This window comes from Myxocyprinus asiaticus, chromosome 35 (assembly GCF_019703515.2).
Source record: "Myxocyprinus asiaticus isolate MX2 ecotype Aquarium Trade chromosome 35, UBuf_Myxa_2, whole genome shotgun sequence".
NCBI classification, from domain to species: Eukaryota; Metazoa; Chordata; class Actinopteri; order Cypriniformes; family Catostomidae; genus Myxocyprinus; species Myxocyprinus asiaticus.
In genome coordinates, this window is record NC_059378.1 from 5,636,204 (window position 1) to 5,653,063 (window position 16,860).

The window sequence follows — 16,860 nt, forward strand, 5'->3', positions numbered from 1 at the left end:
TTTACTGCACTCGCAGAAGTTTAACATAGTAAAAAAATACACTTATATACAAAATACACTTATATTTAAGATACATTCTCTTAAAGCAAGTCTAAATATCTTATATGTTGCTTCTCAAGTAAATGTATCTTGTTTTAAGGATTTTTAGACAATTTTAAATGGAAAAATACAAAAACACTTGATAACAATAGGATTTTTTTGTAGTGACATTTTTACTGAATTAAACATAATAAAAAGTATTTTTTTTCCCTTTAATTCAGTGAATGTCATTTAGAGGTATTTTTAAAAGATGATTTTGTCCTCTTTATTGTTAGTAAGCACGTTTAATACAACCTTTTAAATCGGAGCACAAGCTGAATAGTCGGTTTAGAGCTAATGATTAATCGTTGCAATAATCGCCCGAATAGTCGAATAATCATTCTAATAATCGTTAGATTAGTCGATTATCAAAATAATCGTTAGTTGCAGCCCTAGTTAATTTGCATTCTGTGTCCAATTTTCTATCAAAATGTATAAATCATTGTTAGTTCAATCAAATAATGGGTTTAAAATGAAGATTAAAATACAAAATATAGTTAAAAACATAAAAAATGCCATTCTGAACATTCACAATCAACCCTGCTTGGTTGTGACAGCTAGGGGCTTTTGGGGCTTGGAGGTACAGGCAGCAGTTTTCTTGTTGGAAAGTGGACGAGATAATGTAGTTGATCGCGAACTGCCTTCTGTTTGGCGTCTGCCATCCATAAAGAAAAACATCAGCGTCCAACTTTTGGCCATTCGTCCACACTGAGACACTGTTTTTGACAGCAAAAATTGAGTTTTCGAAAACGCTCTCCCAAGTGGATAAATTTGAAAATGCCGTCATCGCATTGTAATGTGGACGGGGAAGACGGAGATATCAGAAAACGATGACGTATTTGTTGTCATGTGACGCAGTCGTGTGATCCATTCAACCCAAAACAATCAAGATGGAGGCCAACATTGTAGCAGCATTATTGTGCCTGTTATTCATTTTGAGAGTATTACTAAAGATAAATGTTACTTTGTATAACCTTCACAATGCATTAATTCATAGGTGACGCAAAATTTACTTGCAATTGCTGTCATGAGGACAACTGCGTTTCAGCCCGTACATGGAACGGTGTTTTTTCGCATGCGCAGTAAGGGGATATAAGCGTTTTCATACGTTTTAGTGTGGACTGGCAACTTTTGGAAAACGCTTGAAAACGGCAATGTGGATGGTCAGCGTTTCGAAAAGGAAAACGCCGTTCTCAAGTGAAATGTATCCGGATTAATGTGATAAGATACTAATGACATATCATACCTAATTCTTCCAATTATGCCTTGCCTTTATAAATATGTGTTCTAAAAGTATTCTTGTATTCTGAATATGTTATTTTTTATGTGATGTATCTGAATACATTACCGAATACATTTAAGAGAGATTATTTAGCATTCAACCCAGAATATTTTAAGTATTCTGCCCAACCTTGGGAGTAAACGTACATCAAAATCAAATGAAAACATATTAGTGTAGACATGGCCTAAATGATTAATAATTAATCATTTTCAGGTGAACTGTCCCTTCAACGGCAGATCCATTCTCGCATTTCGAGCAAAAGTCGGTCAAATTTCATTCCAGTGTTTCCAGTTAATTTGCTTGCAAAGACACAGATGATTAAGATAGTGTTTTGATCTGGACCTACAGGCAGTCTAGACAGGGCCACACTATCACCACGATTAGTAACACAAGTGTACTGGCTTAATTGCGTGTTCTGCATCAATAAGCAACAAGTCAAGATGCACGACCATCACTGGGTTCTAAGATGGAGGCATTTATACACATTTGTAATGTCCACTGCGGCGCATTATCTAACTAAGCCGGTAATGATTTAATTTGTAGCATTATGAGGATGCACACACACTCTAACAGTTGCAAATTAAGACTAATTGTTACAAACCACCGTCTTTCTGTGAAAACACTCTTAGTGTTGCTTAATAAGTGAATACCGTGCACTGTTGTATTTCAAATGCATAACGTGGTGTGTTTTTTGATATATCATTTTTACATGCCCTTGAGGAAAACAAAATGACTTTAAGATTTTGCAGAGTTAAATTGTTAAGTCAAGAGAATGAACTGACAGGTTTACACTTATCTCTGTAATATAATGCACAACCCTGCTCAGAGATGTGTTATTGAAAGCGCTCTCTAAAAGAAGATTTTCTCTACCACTTTCTTTGAGTTTATTTTTAGACTGAATAGTAGCGATTTATCTGTTTTGCTTTTGTGGCATAATAATGATTACCACAAAAAATAATTTTGACTCGTCCCTCCTTTTCTTTCAAAACAGGAAAAACCGAGGTTATAGTGAGACACTTACAATGGAAGTGAATGGGAAAAATGTTTGGAGATTTTAAAGGTATAAATGTGAAGCTAATAACTTTTATAAAACCAATTGCATTAATTCTTCTGTTAAAACTTGTGTATTATTTGAGCTGTAAAGTTACAATCAGGATTTTTTGCTGCATACTACTGTTCTGAGCGGATTACAGGGTTTACAGCGCTGTGTCATCATGGCAACAAAGTTGTAAAATTGGCTATAACTTTACACAGAAAAGGTTAGTAAGCGATTTTATCACACTTAAAACATGTTAACACACATATTGTTTAGGTCTTGTAGCAATACTTTTGAAACAGTGAGTATTTTAACATTTACGGATTGGCCCCATTCACTTCCATTATAAGTGCCTCACTGTAACACAGATTTTTGCTTTTTTTTTTTTTTTTATAAAAAAAAAAAAAAAGAGGGATGAGTCAAAATAATTTTTTGTGCTGTCGATTTACAAATGCTGTCGAGCTTAATTGAGGTTTATATTTAGCCCGGAATATTCGATGTTGTCCTAAAATATAGCAATTTTTTTTGCCTTCAAAGGAACAGAATCCAGTGTATTTTTATTGTATACAGTCTTCTTATTTTGTGTATACTGTATATTGTATATTGTATATTATTAGGTGTATATTGTGTTGTGTAACAGATGTGTAAACTGTGTTATGTGTAAATCAGATGTTTACTGTAATTGTCATGACTGCTATGTTGCTTGGAACCGCACCCAAGACTTTCACCCACTGTTGCACTTGTGTATATGGTTGAGTGACAATAAAGGGATTTGATTTGATTTGATTGATATACTTTAAGATATCTGAAATGGTAACATTTAAGTTTCAAAAGTTGTGATGATGTGCAAGTCCCAACAAGTCTCTATGCAGACATGTGGAGTAATAGGTAGAGTGGAAAATAATAACAGCAGAAAGTACATGAAGTATGCACATCTCACACCTGGCTGTGAAAAATGTTTACCATAAATCTTTCTTTAAAGTAGGTGTTAAGTTCCATAATTACAATGTTCTATATATTCCATCTGCATGAAACATCAAGAGGTTTAAGTCGGGAGTACATTCAGCACACAAGCATGAATGAATGAATCAGAATGAATGAACAAACCACATCTGGATTTTTTCTCCTTGACAGTTCTGCAACAGGGGTTTGTTTTGCAAGGCTATTCAGTGCCACGACAGCCAACTGTTGATGGAGTGCTCTATATTTTGACTGACACTGATACTTTAGTTAAGCCCACAGGGCCCTGCAGGGGTGTAAAACAATAACTTAAAGCCTCTCTCTCTATTAAGGTTTACAGAATCCCACCTGTTTAGTGCTGCTACGGGGAACCACCATTCCCCAATTGTACTTAATGTGTGCTATGTCTTCTTAGAGACTATTCCCATCTAATTTCCTTCAAGAAAATGTATATGCTCTTTGAAAATATGTGGTATCAGACAGCATTATAACTGAAAATGAAGACTAGGGAAAGTTGGACAGATCACCAGAATTCCTTGCTGATGAATCCATTTCCTCAGAGACATTGGAACCGTTGTGGAAGTCTACATTTTTGAATGTGTCAAAAACTAAATAACTTCTGCATCTGAACACATTTCACACTTTATATTAAAATATTCCTTCTGACATATATTGCCATTAGCTGTGGTACTGAAAGAATATCACTTTTGCAGTTGTTTTGTTAAACTTTAGAGTTGCAAAGATGAAAAAGATGTGGTGATGCAAAGCATGTGTAATTCCATTTCTTTTGTTAGAGAGGAAGAGGAGAGGTGACTCTTATTCTGTGCAGATTGAATCCAGAGCAGTGAAGACACCGGACCTCTTTGTTCTTTTATATTGATTGCTACAATCAGTACGGAAAGAAAGCTGCGTGCCCTCAGGTTGGAAGAGAAGATGGTGAGCAAAATTATATCTGAGGAACTTTGAAGTTGCACAACCACAATGTCAGCCCTCTATCCTCTTTTTCTCTCTCACTTTTTTTCCACACAGTCTTCCTTTTTTTTTTTTTTTTTACTGCTTCCAGACACACAGCATGGTATAATTTGAACCATCCCTCAAAAACAGACACAGAAGCATAAATAATTGAATAAAATAGGGAGTGGTTTTTCAGAAATACACCAGAAAATTACTCAGGAATATATTATTCTTCTCCCCGATCCGTTCCCTTCGAAAGAACATAGATCCTAGTGTGGTGGAGGAGACAATAAATTACTGCCTGACCAGCGAGTGCTGACTGGGCTTGAACCAATGGATGAGATGGATGAAAATGCTGAATGGATGAAACCCATCTAGGTATGCTATCTAGAAATGAATTGCATCCAAATGCTGTCTAAATCAACAGAGATATACCAATAATGAATATTTTCATGTCTGTCTTAAAGGAATAGTTCACCAAAACAAAAATTCTGTCGTCATTTACTCACCCTCATGTTGTTCACACATAACACAAAAGGAGATGTTAGGCACTTTAGCTATGTTTTCAGCCAAGTTGTAAATTTAATTTATTCAAAAATAATATCGCAATAACAATGTGTGAATAAAGCCATCCCATGTGTTCAAAAGAACAAAATCGTCACTTCCGGAGAAATTGTAGCCACTGTGACCCTTCTATTAATAAAATACTCCCGGCTTAGAGAACACAGACAAAACACTGTAAAGAACTTTCTCTTATGTCTAGGAGCGACAGCGCATCACACAGTTCTGGGAGCACTACGGGGCAGATTCACTAAGAAAGAATAGCGCCACACAAACTGCGCTCGTTTAGTGACCGATTCACTAAAGGAATTATGCAGATCAGGCAACGGCGCAAACGTGCCCACAAAAGCGCTGCTGATCACAATTTGCACGCACAATTCTGGTCTTACGGTCCGATTCTGAGTGCAGTGTAGCCGAGGATGCCACAGACCACAGTATTTGACCCACCCAGTCGGGACTGAACAGCATCACTTTGATCCAGACACCTGGATCATCTCTTAAACATACAGAACGTGTGCTTGACGACACAGCGCATCTGGATATATGCCTGTCAGGCAGGTGAGAGACAGGAGACAAAGGGACACAAAAGCAGAGGGAAACAGTTCAATCGGATTTATTAATCAACACAAAATTCTCTTTTCAAACTAAGCAAGCCAGTAAATGTCTCTCCCCCGACACATGGGCAGAGACCGAGTAATCCTCCTCCACAGGAACTGGGCGACGATCGCAGGTGAAGCAGAAGGTAACCACGCTTCTGGAACAACACAGCACCAAACATTCACACAGACAATAACAATAGCAATGATCGGACATGACACACGGGGGATTTAAATAAGCGGGGAAACAAACAAGGGTCAGGTGCCGCTCGTAGTTGAAGGTTGAAATGATCAGCGTTCCCATGGAAATGCAGATTCAGCATGCCAGTGGCACCTGAAACAGATGAGGGCAAAACGTAAACATGCCTTGACAAAAACAGACAAGGGACGATGATGCCACGGTCCTTGTAAGACGAAAACACACAACCTGACAAGGTGCCAGGACCATGACATCACCAGAGAGTGCACGGCTGTAACACGCGCATGGCAGCCCCAAAAAACCAGATCCGTGCACACACACAAAAGGGGTACACAAAACACTGAGGCAGGCCGATACTGTCACGGTCTTGTCAGGCAGAACCCCAACCTGACAAGGTGACCGGACCGTGACAATGCCAGGTTATAACGCTCTTCAACATCATTTGATGAGTATTTGATTAATTACTGCTGAAATGTTCGGTTGAAAATTATCTCAAACATCTCTTTTAAATACAATTTATTTTACTTTCATTTGGTGGTAATAGCATGATGTAAATTGCGCAGGGCAAATTGCACGAAGTTTTGTGAATGAAGCGCAATCTTTAATGAGCCTAATTTACATAGAAAAGAGGCGTGTTTGCATGGAAAGGAATAACAATGACTTCATTTAAATATTGAAGATGCAGCGCAATTTCAGCACTGATTGCGCGCTATACGTGATTGCAAGTGGTTAGTGAGTAAGACACAGGTATTTGCGCTGAAATACCACGTGCAAAAGTGGCGCAACTGTTTAGTGAATCTGCCCCAAAGAGTGTGCGTTCCTCCTTCCTTATGTCTTTGCCGTGCGGATGTATAATATAGTTTTCAAAAATGTCAATAAACCTGTTCTTCAGTTCAAGTTTGTTTTCAACTTTTTTGCTCTGCAAACTCTATGCAGGCGTTGTTTTTCTAGAGACCATTATTTCAGGATGACCAGAGCAACAATTCAAATGCAATGATTGGTCCGATGGTTTGTCAAGTCACAGTATGAACGAGTTTTTTAGTCACATTTTTTATTTTTATTTTCTTGTATTCCTAATAAATTCAAAAGGAACTTATTCTGTAAATATGTTTACACAATAGTTTATGCGCATTTCTTCTTAAAAATATATATATATTTCCACCTCAAGCCAGCGTATACGTTTTTTATGCACATTCTGGAGATTTTATTTGCATCTTGGTGTTTCCATCCAGCAGTCTTTATGCGATATCCCAAAATGCGCATAAAAATATGTGGATGGAAACCCATCCACAATGTTAGCCTCAGTCACCATTCACTTTCATTAAATCTTTTTTCCATTCACTGAATGGTGACTGAGGCTAACATTCTGCCTAACATCTACTTTTAACATACAAGTTGGAACTAGGGCTGCGCAATTAATCGCAATCACAATAAAATACGGTTAAGAGCCTGTGCAATTTCTAAACCGCAGCAGGCAGCAATTTTATTTATTTTTTATTTTTTACTCAGAATTCTGTGATGTTTAAGTCTTTTTTCTGATTAGTGCACATCTTTTGCACACTTACGAGATCTTGCTAATCCAAAAAAAGGATCAGTGAGCAGGGACTAAAAACTGTCCAAGAAACTAAAACCAAAAACGAATTACATTTTTAGCAGAACGTAACTGAATACCGGAATAAAGAGATTTTCAATTGTTCCGGAGTGAAAACTTTATTTTTAAATGATGGTAACTGGTTATACTGGTGCCAAAAATAAAAAGCATTCAGTGAGAGGCAGTTCTGCAGACAGAAACGCCTTGTTGATGAGAGAGGTCAATGGAAAATGGCCAGACTGGTTCGAGCGGACAAAGTCTACGGTAACTCAAATAACCACTCTGTACAATTGTAGTGAGCAGAATAGCATCTCAGAATGCATAACAATTGGAACATTGAGTCGGATGGGCTTCAACAGCAGAAGATCACATCAGGCGCTTTATTAGAACCATAGTGTTCCTAGTAAAGTGCTAGGTGAGTTTATGTATAAGGAAAAACACTTGTCAAAATCATAATTAAAATCAAAATTTCTATAAAAACATTCACTATATAATAATTTTTTTTTTGGTCCATATTGCACAGCCCTATTTAGAACAACATGAGTACATTTTCAGTTTTGGGGGAACTTTCCCTTTAAGTGCAACCTAGGGAAACGAAGTGAATACGGTTAAAAAGGCAAGAAATTGCATTTCTAATGCAATTAGAAATAGACATTTGTTAATTTAGAGATGCATTCAAAAGAGGACGTACACTGCTGTCACTTGTCCCCGACACAGGATATACTGTCCAGCCCAGCTCTGCAGTCGCCGTGGTGGAGTCCATCAACATTTCTGTGGAAACAAGAGTAAACAAACATAGGTTAGATTGTGTATTTCCAGGTCACACTCTGTAAAACTGTCAATGCCTGTGAGTTCAAAGACTTATCAAAAACACATTGCAGCCAAAGTATCTAGCCATCTACTGTATCTTCTATTGTAAATGAACAGTAAGAGAAGTCCTTTCATCCTTCTGCTAATGTTGTCTCCAACGTTTCTAAAAGGGTTCCTAAATAACAAATAACTCCAAAAACTACATCCAACTCAGACAGAAAGAGGTTCTGAAATGAATACCTAATATAGAGCTTTTTTCATCCTCAGTCTTTGCCCAAGGAAATGCTGCGGAAGTAAGTATAATAAGCTATGAATATTTCATATCTTATAGTGCATTAACATCATTCTTTATCCAGACATTTATAGATTCTTGTGATACCACTTAATCAACTGCTCCATAAAATACTATCAACATGTTTGACACGAAACAGCCTTAAATATGCTTCGATATTACAGCCGTCTCCAGTAATAAAGATGACATTTGTAAAATCAGGAAGGGAAAAGGAAATAGTGGGTTAGTGGACTCTTCTTCCCCACTCTGTGATTTAGCCAAGATATTTTGGAGACAGCAGCCCACTAATCTGGATCTTCCACTGCAGGGTTTACATGGGGTACAGGATGTAGGTTAGCAGTTGGACAAAGATGAGATAACCACTAGAGACACAATGTGGCAGCATACTGATACTGGGAAAAGCTAATCTTTGACAGACTTTCCTTTTTTTATTTTGCCTCTGCAGGCGAATGTGCATGAATATCCACAATATGCATTGTGCACGTTTCTAGCCATGGGAGACAAGAAAATTGTGTTCAGACTGACTTCCCTTAACATAGAGAAAAGCTTGGTTTGCAATGTAGACATGTATGTAATGCAAAATAAAAAAAAACATCACAGAATTGAATTTTTATGTACTTTCAAACCAAATAAACGCAAGTACCACAAAACTGGCATTTAATTTGGTTTGTGCATATGGCATTCTCATATGGAAACATGTGCAAGCTGAGGTATGCAATTACTGTGACTGTTTTTTGTATAGAATATAATTTCATCACTTTCCAATGTACACTTTGAGAAATTACATTTACATCTTTTATTCATAATGTAAAAAACTATGCAGACTGCATGGTATGTATGTGTCAGTGAGTGTGCATGTGAAAAAAGAAGAGCTATAAATTGCAACACAGGTGCTGCTGCCTCTTATCCAAAAATTCTGCGTGGATATAGTGGCCTTTAAATCACAGTTATTTTTCACAGAACTCCATAAATAGCCCTCTATGTAGATTTGCATCAAAAAAATCATTCATTCTCATCCCCTGGGTAAAAATGCATATTCTACTGTTTGTAGAAATAAAGAGACCAGCCGTTTTGACATGTCTGCATTGATGCTGAAGCTCTGAATGGCACTGAAATGGAGAGAGAACTGAAAAGTATCAGACAAAAATTGCCATTTGGTTCAGTAGAAATAAGTCATGTCCCATAACCTGAAACAATCACTTCAAGTACTCCAGCTGTTCTACGTCAGGTCAGACCTCCAAGCAACAGGAATAGCCAGCCTTTCTGTAGCTGTTTAGTGAGACTGCTGGGTTGAAAAAATTATTTTCCTTGTTACTGGAGGCCAGTTACTCTATCCACTTTTGATTAGTTGGTGTTAAAGAATATTTCAAGTAATTGGGGTCAAAGAGAACACATTTTGCTATTTGGGGTCCTCAGAGGCGCATGAATGATAGTTCTCTGTTCAGAATGGCCGTCAGTCATCCCCTGTGAATATTCCATTTTATAGCATTGATGGCTTAATTAATTTCCTCTAGTAATTAGAGTAAGAGAAAGTTGTTAGACTTTTTGGAAGAAATTGAAATATGTGGCTTGATGTGAACAGAGGAAGTTTAGGTTTTATCACAGTCATGGACAGCTGGTTTGATTTCCTTTTACAAGCATTAGAGTACAAAACTCCTTTCAGAGGCTCAGCTTGAGGCCAACATAATTACTTGTCTTAACTATTGGAAATACTTTTCATTTACAGACTTTTCTTTAATCTTGCATTAGGCTATTTTATCTTTTTTAATGTGATTTAGAATGCTGCTTGCAATTAAGTTGGGGCCTTGAAAATGACAGTGATTTCGAAGACGTCTACTGTATAGGGTTGTGTTGAGAAATGAGGCATTTTGGCAGCCTGATCTCATGAAAATTCCATGACTGTGGCTACATTTTTCCAAATTACATTAGGTGGTTCATTATACATATCGCGGTAGTTCTGAGATGAAATGTCCACTGTGTGGCACTAAAAGCGAGTTAGGCTATGTCTACAATAATCCGGATACATTTGAAAACGGCATTTTCATTTTCGAAACGCTCTCCGTCCACACTGATGTTTTCAAGCGTTTTACAAAAGTTTCTCATCCACACTGAAACGTATGAAAATGCTTAAATCCCCTTACCGCGCATGCAAAAAATCACGTTCCATGTATGGTCTGAAACGCAATTGTCCTCATGTTCCTTCGTCGGACAGCAATTCTGAGTAACTTCCCGTCGCCTTTGAAGGATAGCAATGTGAAAGTTGTACAAAGTAACATTTATCTTTAAGTGAATAGCAGGCACAACAGCGCCGCTACAACACTGGCCGCCATCTTGATTGTTTTGGGTTGAATGGATCACATGACTGTGTCACATGAAAACAAATACGTCATCGTTTTCAGATCCCTCCATATTCCCCGTCCACACTACAACGCGATGACGCCTTTTTCAGATTTATTGACTTGGGAGAGCATTTTTCGAAAAGCTCAGTTTTCGCTGTCAAAAACATTGTCTCAGTGTGCATGGAAGGCCAAAACTCAAAATGAAAACATATTAGTTTGGGTGTTGCCTTAAAATTTCTTCCAAACAGATGATGTTTTTTAAAGGTTAATGCTCTTTCGAGATTTAAATAAACAAAACAGACCTCCCTACCCTAAACCTAATCAATAGTTTAATAAAAGCAAATGCGAGATGACTACAGCATTTTGTGGTACTTCTATGACAATTTCGGCTCATGTGTCGACTTGAATGCTTTTCGCACCTCGTACCCCAGTCTTTTGCGTTGGAGCTACCGTAAAACCTGTTAGCGCTGGAGATCCCGAGCAACCTGATAGCGCTTGAGTTAGTTATGTTATGCAAATGTTAAAATGTATCAGCTTACAAGTCATGCTGAATGTCATTATTTATTAACTGCTAATCTGCCGTTTTACTCATGATTTGTGTGAAGTAAAAAAAAAAAAAGTGAAATAAACACTGGAGGCACCACAAAAACAAGGAAACTGCCGCATAACAAGCCACTTCAAAATTATTTTGCAAAACTCTGAATATTGCAGGGGAAACCAAAGCTTTCAGTGAAAAAAAACTACACAGGTGTTCAGTTTATTTTTAACGGACATCCTCAATCTCCATAACACATTTATTGAGACAAGCACATTACACATTAAATGTAGCTAAAAATGTATACTAAGACCAGTTAAACAGAGTTTGTTTGGCCATTGATAACATAATGTAAAGTGGAACTCTATCTTCAGTTGGTAGGTTGTGGATTCAAAATATAATGTATAATAATGTATAATATATAATCTAATAAATATAATATAAATATAATATGGCCATTGAAAAAGGGAATTCTATAACCTAATTTAAGAGATAGTCCTCTATAAAGCGCTGTGAGTGTATTGCCTAGTGATGGGATATTTTCTTTCACATTCTTTTCTCATTGGCTTGTCATAAGCTACTGCTATTCGCAGTCTGGAAGAATGATGCACTGCCTCTCCTGTACTCTACGATGGATAACCACCCTACCAGAAGCCTTTACGCACACATAGCCAAGCTTGAGATTTACGACTCCCCACAGTTTTGGCCGTTCTTCACAACTATGTCTTGCTTCCTGCTCTTCATCCTCTGTGCTGAAGTAAACCAGGGGGTCTGCCTGCTCCACAGGACTCTCTTGTGGACTTTTTTGAAGACAGTGGTGGATACAGCACTGTGAAGATTAACTGTGTTTACACTAATACCATGTCTTGAGTTGAGTGACAACACATTCCAACCTGGGCCTATGTATAAGCTTGAGTCATAGTGGAGCTCAGTGCAGTTGTATTTCATCCTTCATAAGACTCAAGAGGACACGTGAGTTTAAGCTTTTCAACAGGGATGATTTTTTTTTTTTTTGTGAAGCCGTGCATTTCCAGGCAACAGGAATATGCAATGAAGGGAGTAGGTTTCCAAAGGCCTGCAATAGTAAGAGTCTTTCTGGTTGCACCTCCTAAGTGAAAAGCAGGCTAAGAAATTCAAAATGCAGTGGAGGTAGTTGTTAATGTAGTATAAAACCTTTCAAGGACTTTCACTAGGTGTATTCGAGGAAACCTAGCTTATAGCAGAGCTGTCAGGAGCCATATAGTTCTTCCTGGCATTGGTTATATAGGCCAGCTGTTCATCACAAGGATGTAAACAAAGAGAGCCTCTGAACACCAGTCCATGTTAATTGATAGGAAACAGGATCCTCTTAGACAAGGGATTACAGCTGAGGAAATTGATTGGTCAGCAGCTATGCCCCTGTGCCAGAAAAAGAGGCACCTGTTAAAATCGCTACTTTTAAAAAGGCCACAGCAAGTTCTTTGGGGAACGCTGGCGCTGCCATATAAAATGGCTACACGGATCATTAACGGGAGGTTTGTTTATTTGGGGAGGTGATTAGGGTTTGGGCTGTAGACTGCCACAGAATACCACACACACTCTCTTGTTGCACAAGCAGCATTTGACTTTGTGTACCTACCTCATACAGAAACATTTTTTATATATATATATATATATATATATATATATATATATATTAGGACTGTCAATCGATTAACATTTTTAACTGAATTAATTACAAGGTATGCCAATTAACTAATCGAATGAATTGCATATATACATATTTGCTGAGAAAGCCCTTCAAATAACAATAATTCAATATATAACGATTAAACAATTATAAATAGTTATATTTAAATAAATATAAATAAAATATATACATTATAAAAAAAAAACATTCAGATAATTCAAATGCATTACTTTATAGTGGCAGACGAGTAAATGTTTGATAAGACTTTCAAAAAGTGGCTTTAGAATCCAATATATTGTTTATTTCCATATTGCTGAACAAAGTCAATCATTGGCCTACAGTTCACAGCAATTTATTTTACAACTGAATTAGTCAATCAGTCGGAGATTTATTATAAGGGCTTGTCTAAGGACGCATGTTTAAAACTATGACAAACAAAGAAATAAACAAACCATTTTTAACATTTATTGTGTGAAAATGATTTCTGTCAATTTTTCTGTTCCTCAGTTCTGGAGTCATTTCCACTACACCAAACAATTTTGCCCCTAGTTAAGTTCTTTCTAAAAATTAGTGTAGGCCTACTTGTTAACCATATCGACAAAAGTGTCAGTTAAAAGCATGCTTGAGATGAAATATGAGACAAGTGATGTTTGAAACAAAGAAAAATCTAGGTAAATATCACTTGTGAGAAGAATATTTGTATTTCCAATCATGCTGCAGTTATTCCAAATTATGCAAAAAAGTGTGAAAATATTATCTAATTGTGTGTATTTATGATACATAAAATGTTAGCAAGGCAAAGGAGTTGGCCACTTTATTTTTAAAAAGTTAAAAATGTCATTTCCACTACAGAATTCTATTAAAAACAATACAGAATTTGAGATGAGCTGGAAATGACACTGTGGTGGGAATTTTCATGACTTTCAGCAAAAATGACATAAATCTCCTGTGACGTGTGTACATACACTGTTGGACATTATCAGTAGACAAATAAAAAAAAGAAAAAAAAGAATTGGTGTAAAAAATGTGTTAACAAGACTTTACTTTCTAGAAGTTCACAGTGCTAAAAGTGTGTAAAAGTTTTAAAAGTTAAAGAGAAAACCCAGACATACATTCAGGGCTTCAATGATGACCTTTTGGTCCCATTTTCTAAATTAGCATCAAGAATGATGACTTGGCAAGATAAAACAATGTCTTTAGATGTTCAGTCCATTGCTTGACAATTGCTGATTTCTCTACTGTGCATGACTGCATCTGATTTTATATACTCTCCAGAGAATACTACCTCAGGAATGGCTGGATGGACTCTGACTCAATTATGTGGGTGGTGGGCGGCCTGGTTATGACTACGAAGGTACTATTCTGCTAAAACTTGCAGAGGTGGATGTGGAGAAACTAACTGAAATGTTTTGGCAGTGAGTGCTTAAAAAACCTCCCTCTGCCCTTAGATAGCTCATGGTGATACTTCCAACAAGTGCCAGCTTCAAAGTAAATGCACAACAGTGAGTCACAGACCAGCATTTAGAAGCATATATCACACTAATACCATGCTGATTCCCAAAGTGCATCATTTTCCTGTTAGAACACATAATGAAGGCTAATGATTAAGATTCCCTCCCACCACTGCACATGATTAAGAGTAGCAGCTCCCTTTGTCACTTTGGCTTGGAACGTTTGTAACATGTGTAGCAAAATTTGGTGTGCAATTTGCTTAGAACAAATCCTCAGTACGTCTCCCTCACAAAGGAACATGTAGAACTGTAGCAGCGGGCACACACTCAAGCACAGATTAACGGAGTCATCTCCGCTATGCAGCCATTTGTTTCTCAAGGGCATGTTCTCTCTGAGACACACCTGAGAAATGACAGCTATTGGATTTTCTTCTTCAAAAAAACAAAACAAAAAGAAAAACATTAGGATATTTAGGGTGTTACTGCTATTCAGTGCAAGCAAATACTCCATAAACATACACTAGGATCCTGCTGCAATTTACCGAAGGGTCGGAGGAAATAATTTCATCCGAGTGGTGTGTGTACGTGATAATAGCATTCATATGTCAGGGTGAAGGGCAAAGGCCTGTGTGGTTGGAATGATGAGTGAGCACCGCTGCACAGTTCTGACATGCCCCTAGCTGTCCAGAAATCTTTCAGCACAACGAGGGTCAATTAGTTGGAGCGCACATAACCGCTGCATTACAGAATGTCTTTGTATGGTAATTGTGTCCGTATGCCAGAGCATACTGCACACAGAATGTGCTTAAAGAACGGGGCTTTAATCCAGAAGGTGGCAGATACCCAAACCTCACCAGCATTGCTTTAGGGGCTTGAGAAGAGCAAATCAGAATTAGCTTCGCTTTACATATGTCCATGGATAGGTCTCGCTCTCTTGGGGAGATTTATGAATTCTCCGGGATTACACATGGTCTACTAAATGCTGAATTTAGGGGTCAGATGATGATGATGTAGGGAAGTGTGGAGTGATGTGGCAAGGCAGGCAGTAGGAAGATGGACTCAGCCAACACAGAGTATCAGTGTGCTTTAGAGGAAGAGGAAGCAGGCGGTTGATTTTGGCAGTGCGCAATTTCTTGTGAAATATGCTACCACACAGTCGGCGGAGTGTTCCTGACTGCTTGACAACATGATGTAGCTCCAAATTCCCAGGGTTCAGAGTGGGATGGGCTACGGTAGTTCTCCTTCCTTATAGATCATCCTAGCACATCATTCAAGAGTTGCAAAAGATGATATAGAGGTAAGTCGAGAAAACAGTGCAAAACTTTTTTTCGCTCTCTCACACAGTAGCTAAGTTTCCATCCAAGTTGAAATATCGCAAAAACCATTTGCAAATAAAGTAGCTTTTCCATCCCGTGTTTAAAAGAACAGAATCATCACTTCTGGGGAAATTGGTGCAAAATAGATAATGTTATAGATAACTGTGGCTCTTTTAATAGGCCTATGTGTAATTAATAACTTACTGTTTAGAGCATGCAAACAAAACCCTCTAACAAACTTCATGTGTGCTAGTGTACAGTGGCAGATTCCTTATTTGTGGTACCAAAAGCGTGTCAGACACACTCAAAAAAATATTTTCGCCTATTTTGAATATATATGCATTTTAATTGTATTTATTTAAAAAAATATATATATTTTTTAAGATTATACAATATAAATGCGTATATTTTCAAAGTATATTTTTTGAGTGCAGTTCTGGGAGGTAATAGTAGCCAATGATTTTGACAACAGGCTTTGGCATTTAAGAATATCCAGAGTAACATTTGAGATACTATGCAATGATATTGATGACATTCTCTGAGCGAATGACTTGTTGAGAAAAAATTCACATGACTTTTTTTGATGCGCATCCACACTCACTGAGCACTTTATTAAGAACATTATGGTCCTAATTAAGTGCCCGACGTGGTCTTCTGCTGTTGTAGCCCATCCACCTCAAAATTCGATGTGTTGTGCATTTTGAGATGCTATTCTGCTCACTACAATTGTACAGAGCGGTTATCTGAGTTACTGTAGCCTTTCTGTCAGCCTGAACCAGTCTGGCCATTTTCTGTTGACCTCTCATATTAACAAGGCCTTTCCGTCCACAGAACTGCCACTCACTGGATGTTTTTTGCTTTGGGCACCATTCTAAGTAAAATCTAGAGATTATTGTGAAAATCCCAGCAGTTACGGAACTACACAAACCAGCCCGTCTGGCACCAACTATCATGCCACGGTCGAAATCACTGAGATCAAAAGTTTTCCCCATTCTGATGATTTATGTGAACATTAACTGAAGCTCCAGACCCGTATCTGCATAATTTTATACATTGCACTACTGCCACACAATTGGCTGATTAGATAATCGGATAAACAAGTAGGTGTAAAGGTGTTCCTAATAAAGTGCTCAGTTAAGTGTATATTCCTATATAAATTCTAAGGGAATATATTCAGTCAATTTTATGCAC

At 37.5% G+C, this 16,860-nt stretch overlaps 1 protein-coding gene across 1 annotated transcript in view; it reads right to left on the reverse strand.

The window, feature by feature from the left end:
• The window catches only part of LOC127426179 (ephrin type-B receptor 2-like), a 229,057-nt gene that overhangs the window by 140,171 nt on the left and 72,026 nt on the right, over window positions 1-16,860 (reverse strand). Inside the window, exon 2 of the mRNA XM_051672806.1 lies at window positions 7,949-8,028. Within this exon, the coding sequence (XP_051528766.1) occupies window positions 7,949-8,028 (80 nt within the window). The remainder of the gene's footprint in view (window positions 1-7,948; window positions 8,029-16,860) is intronic.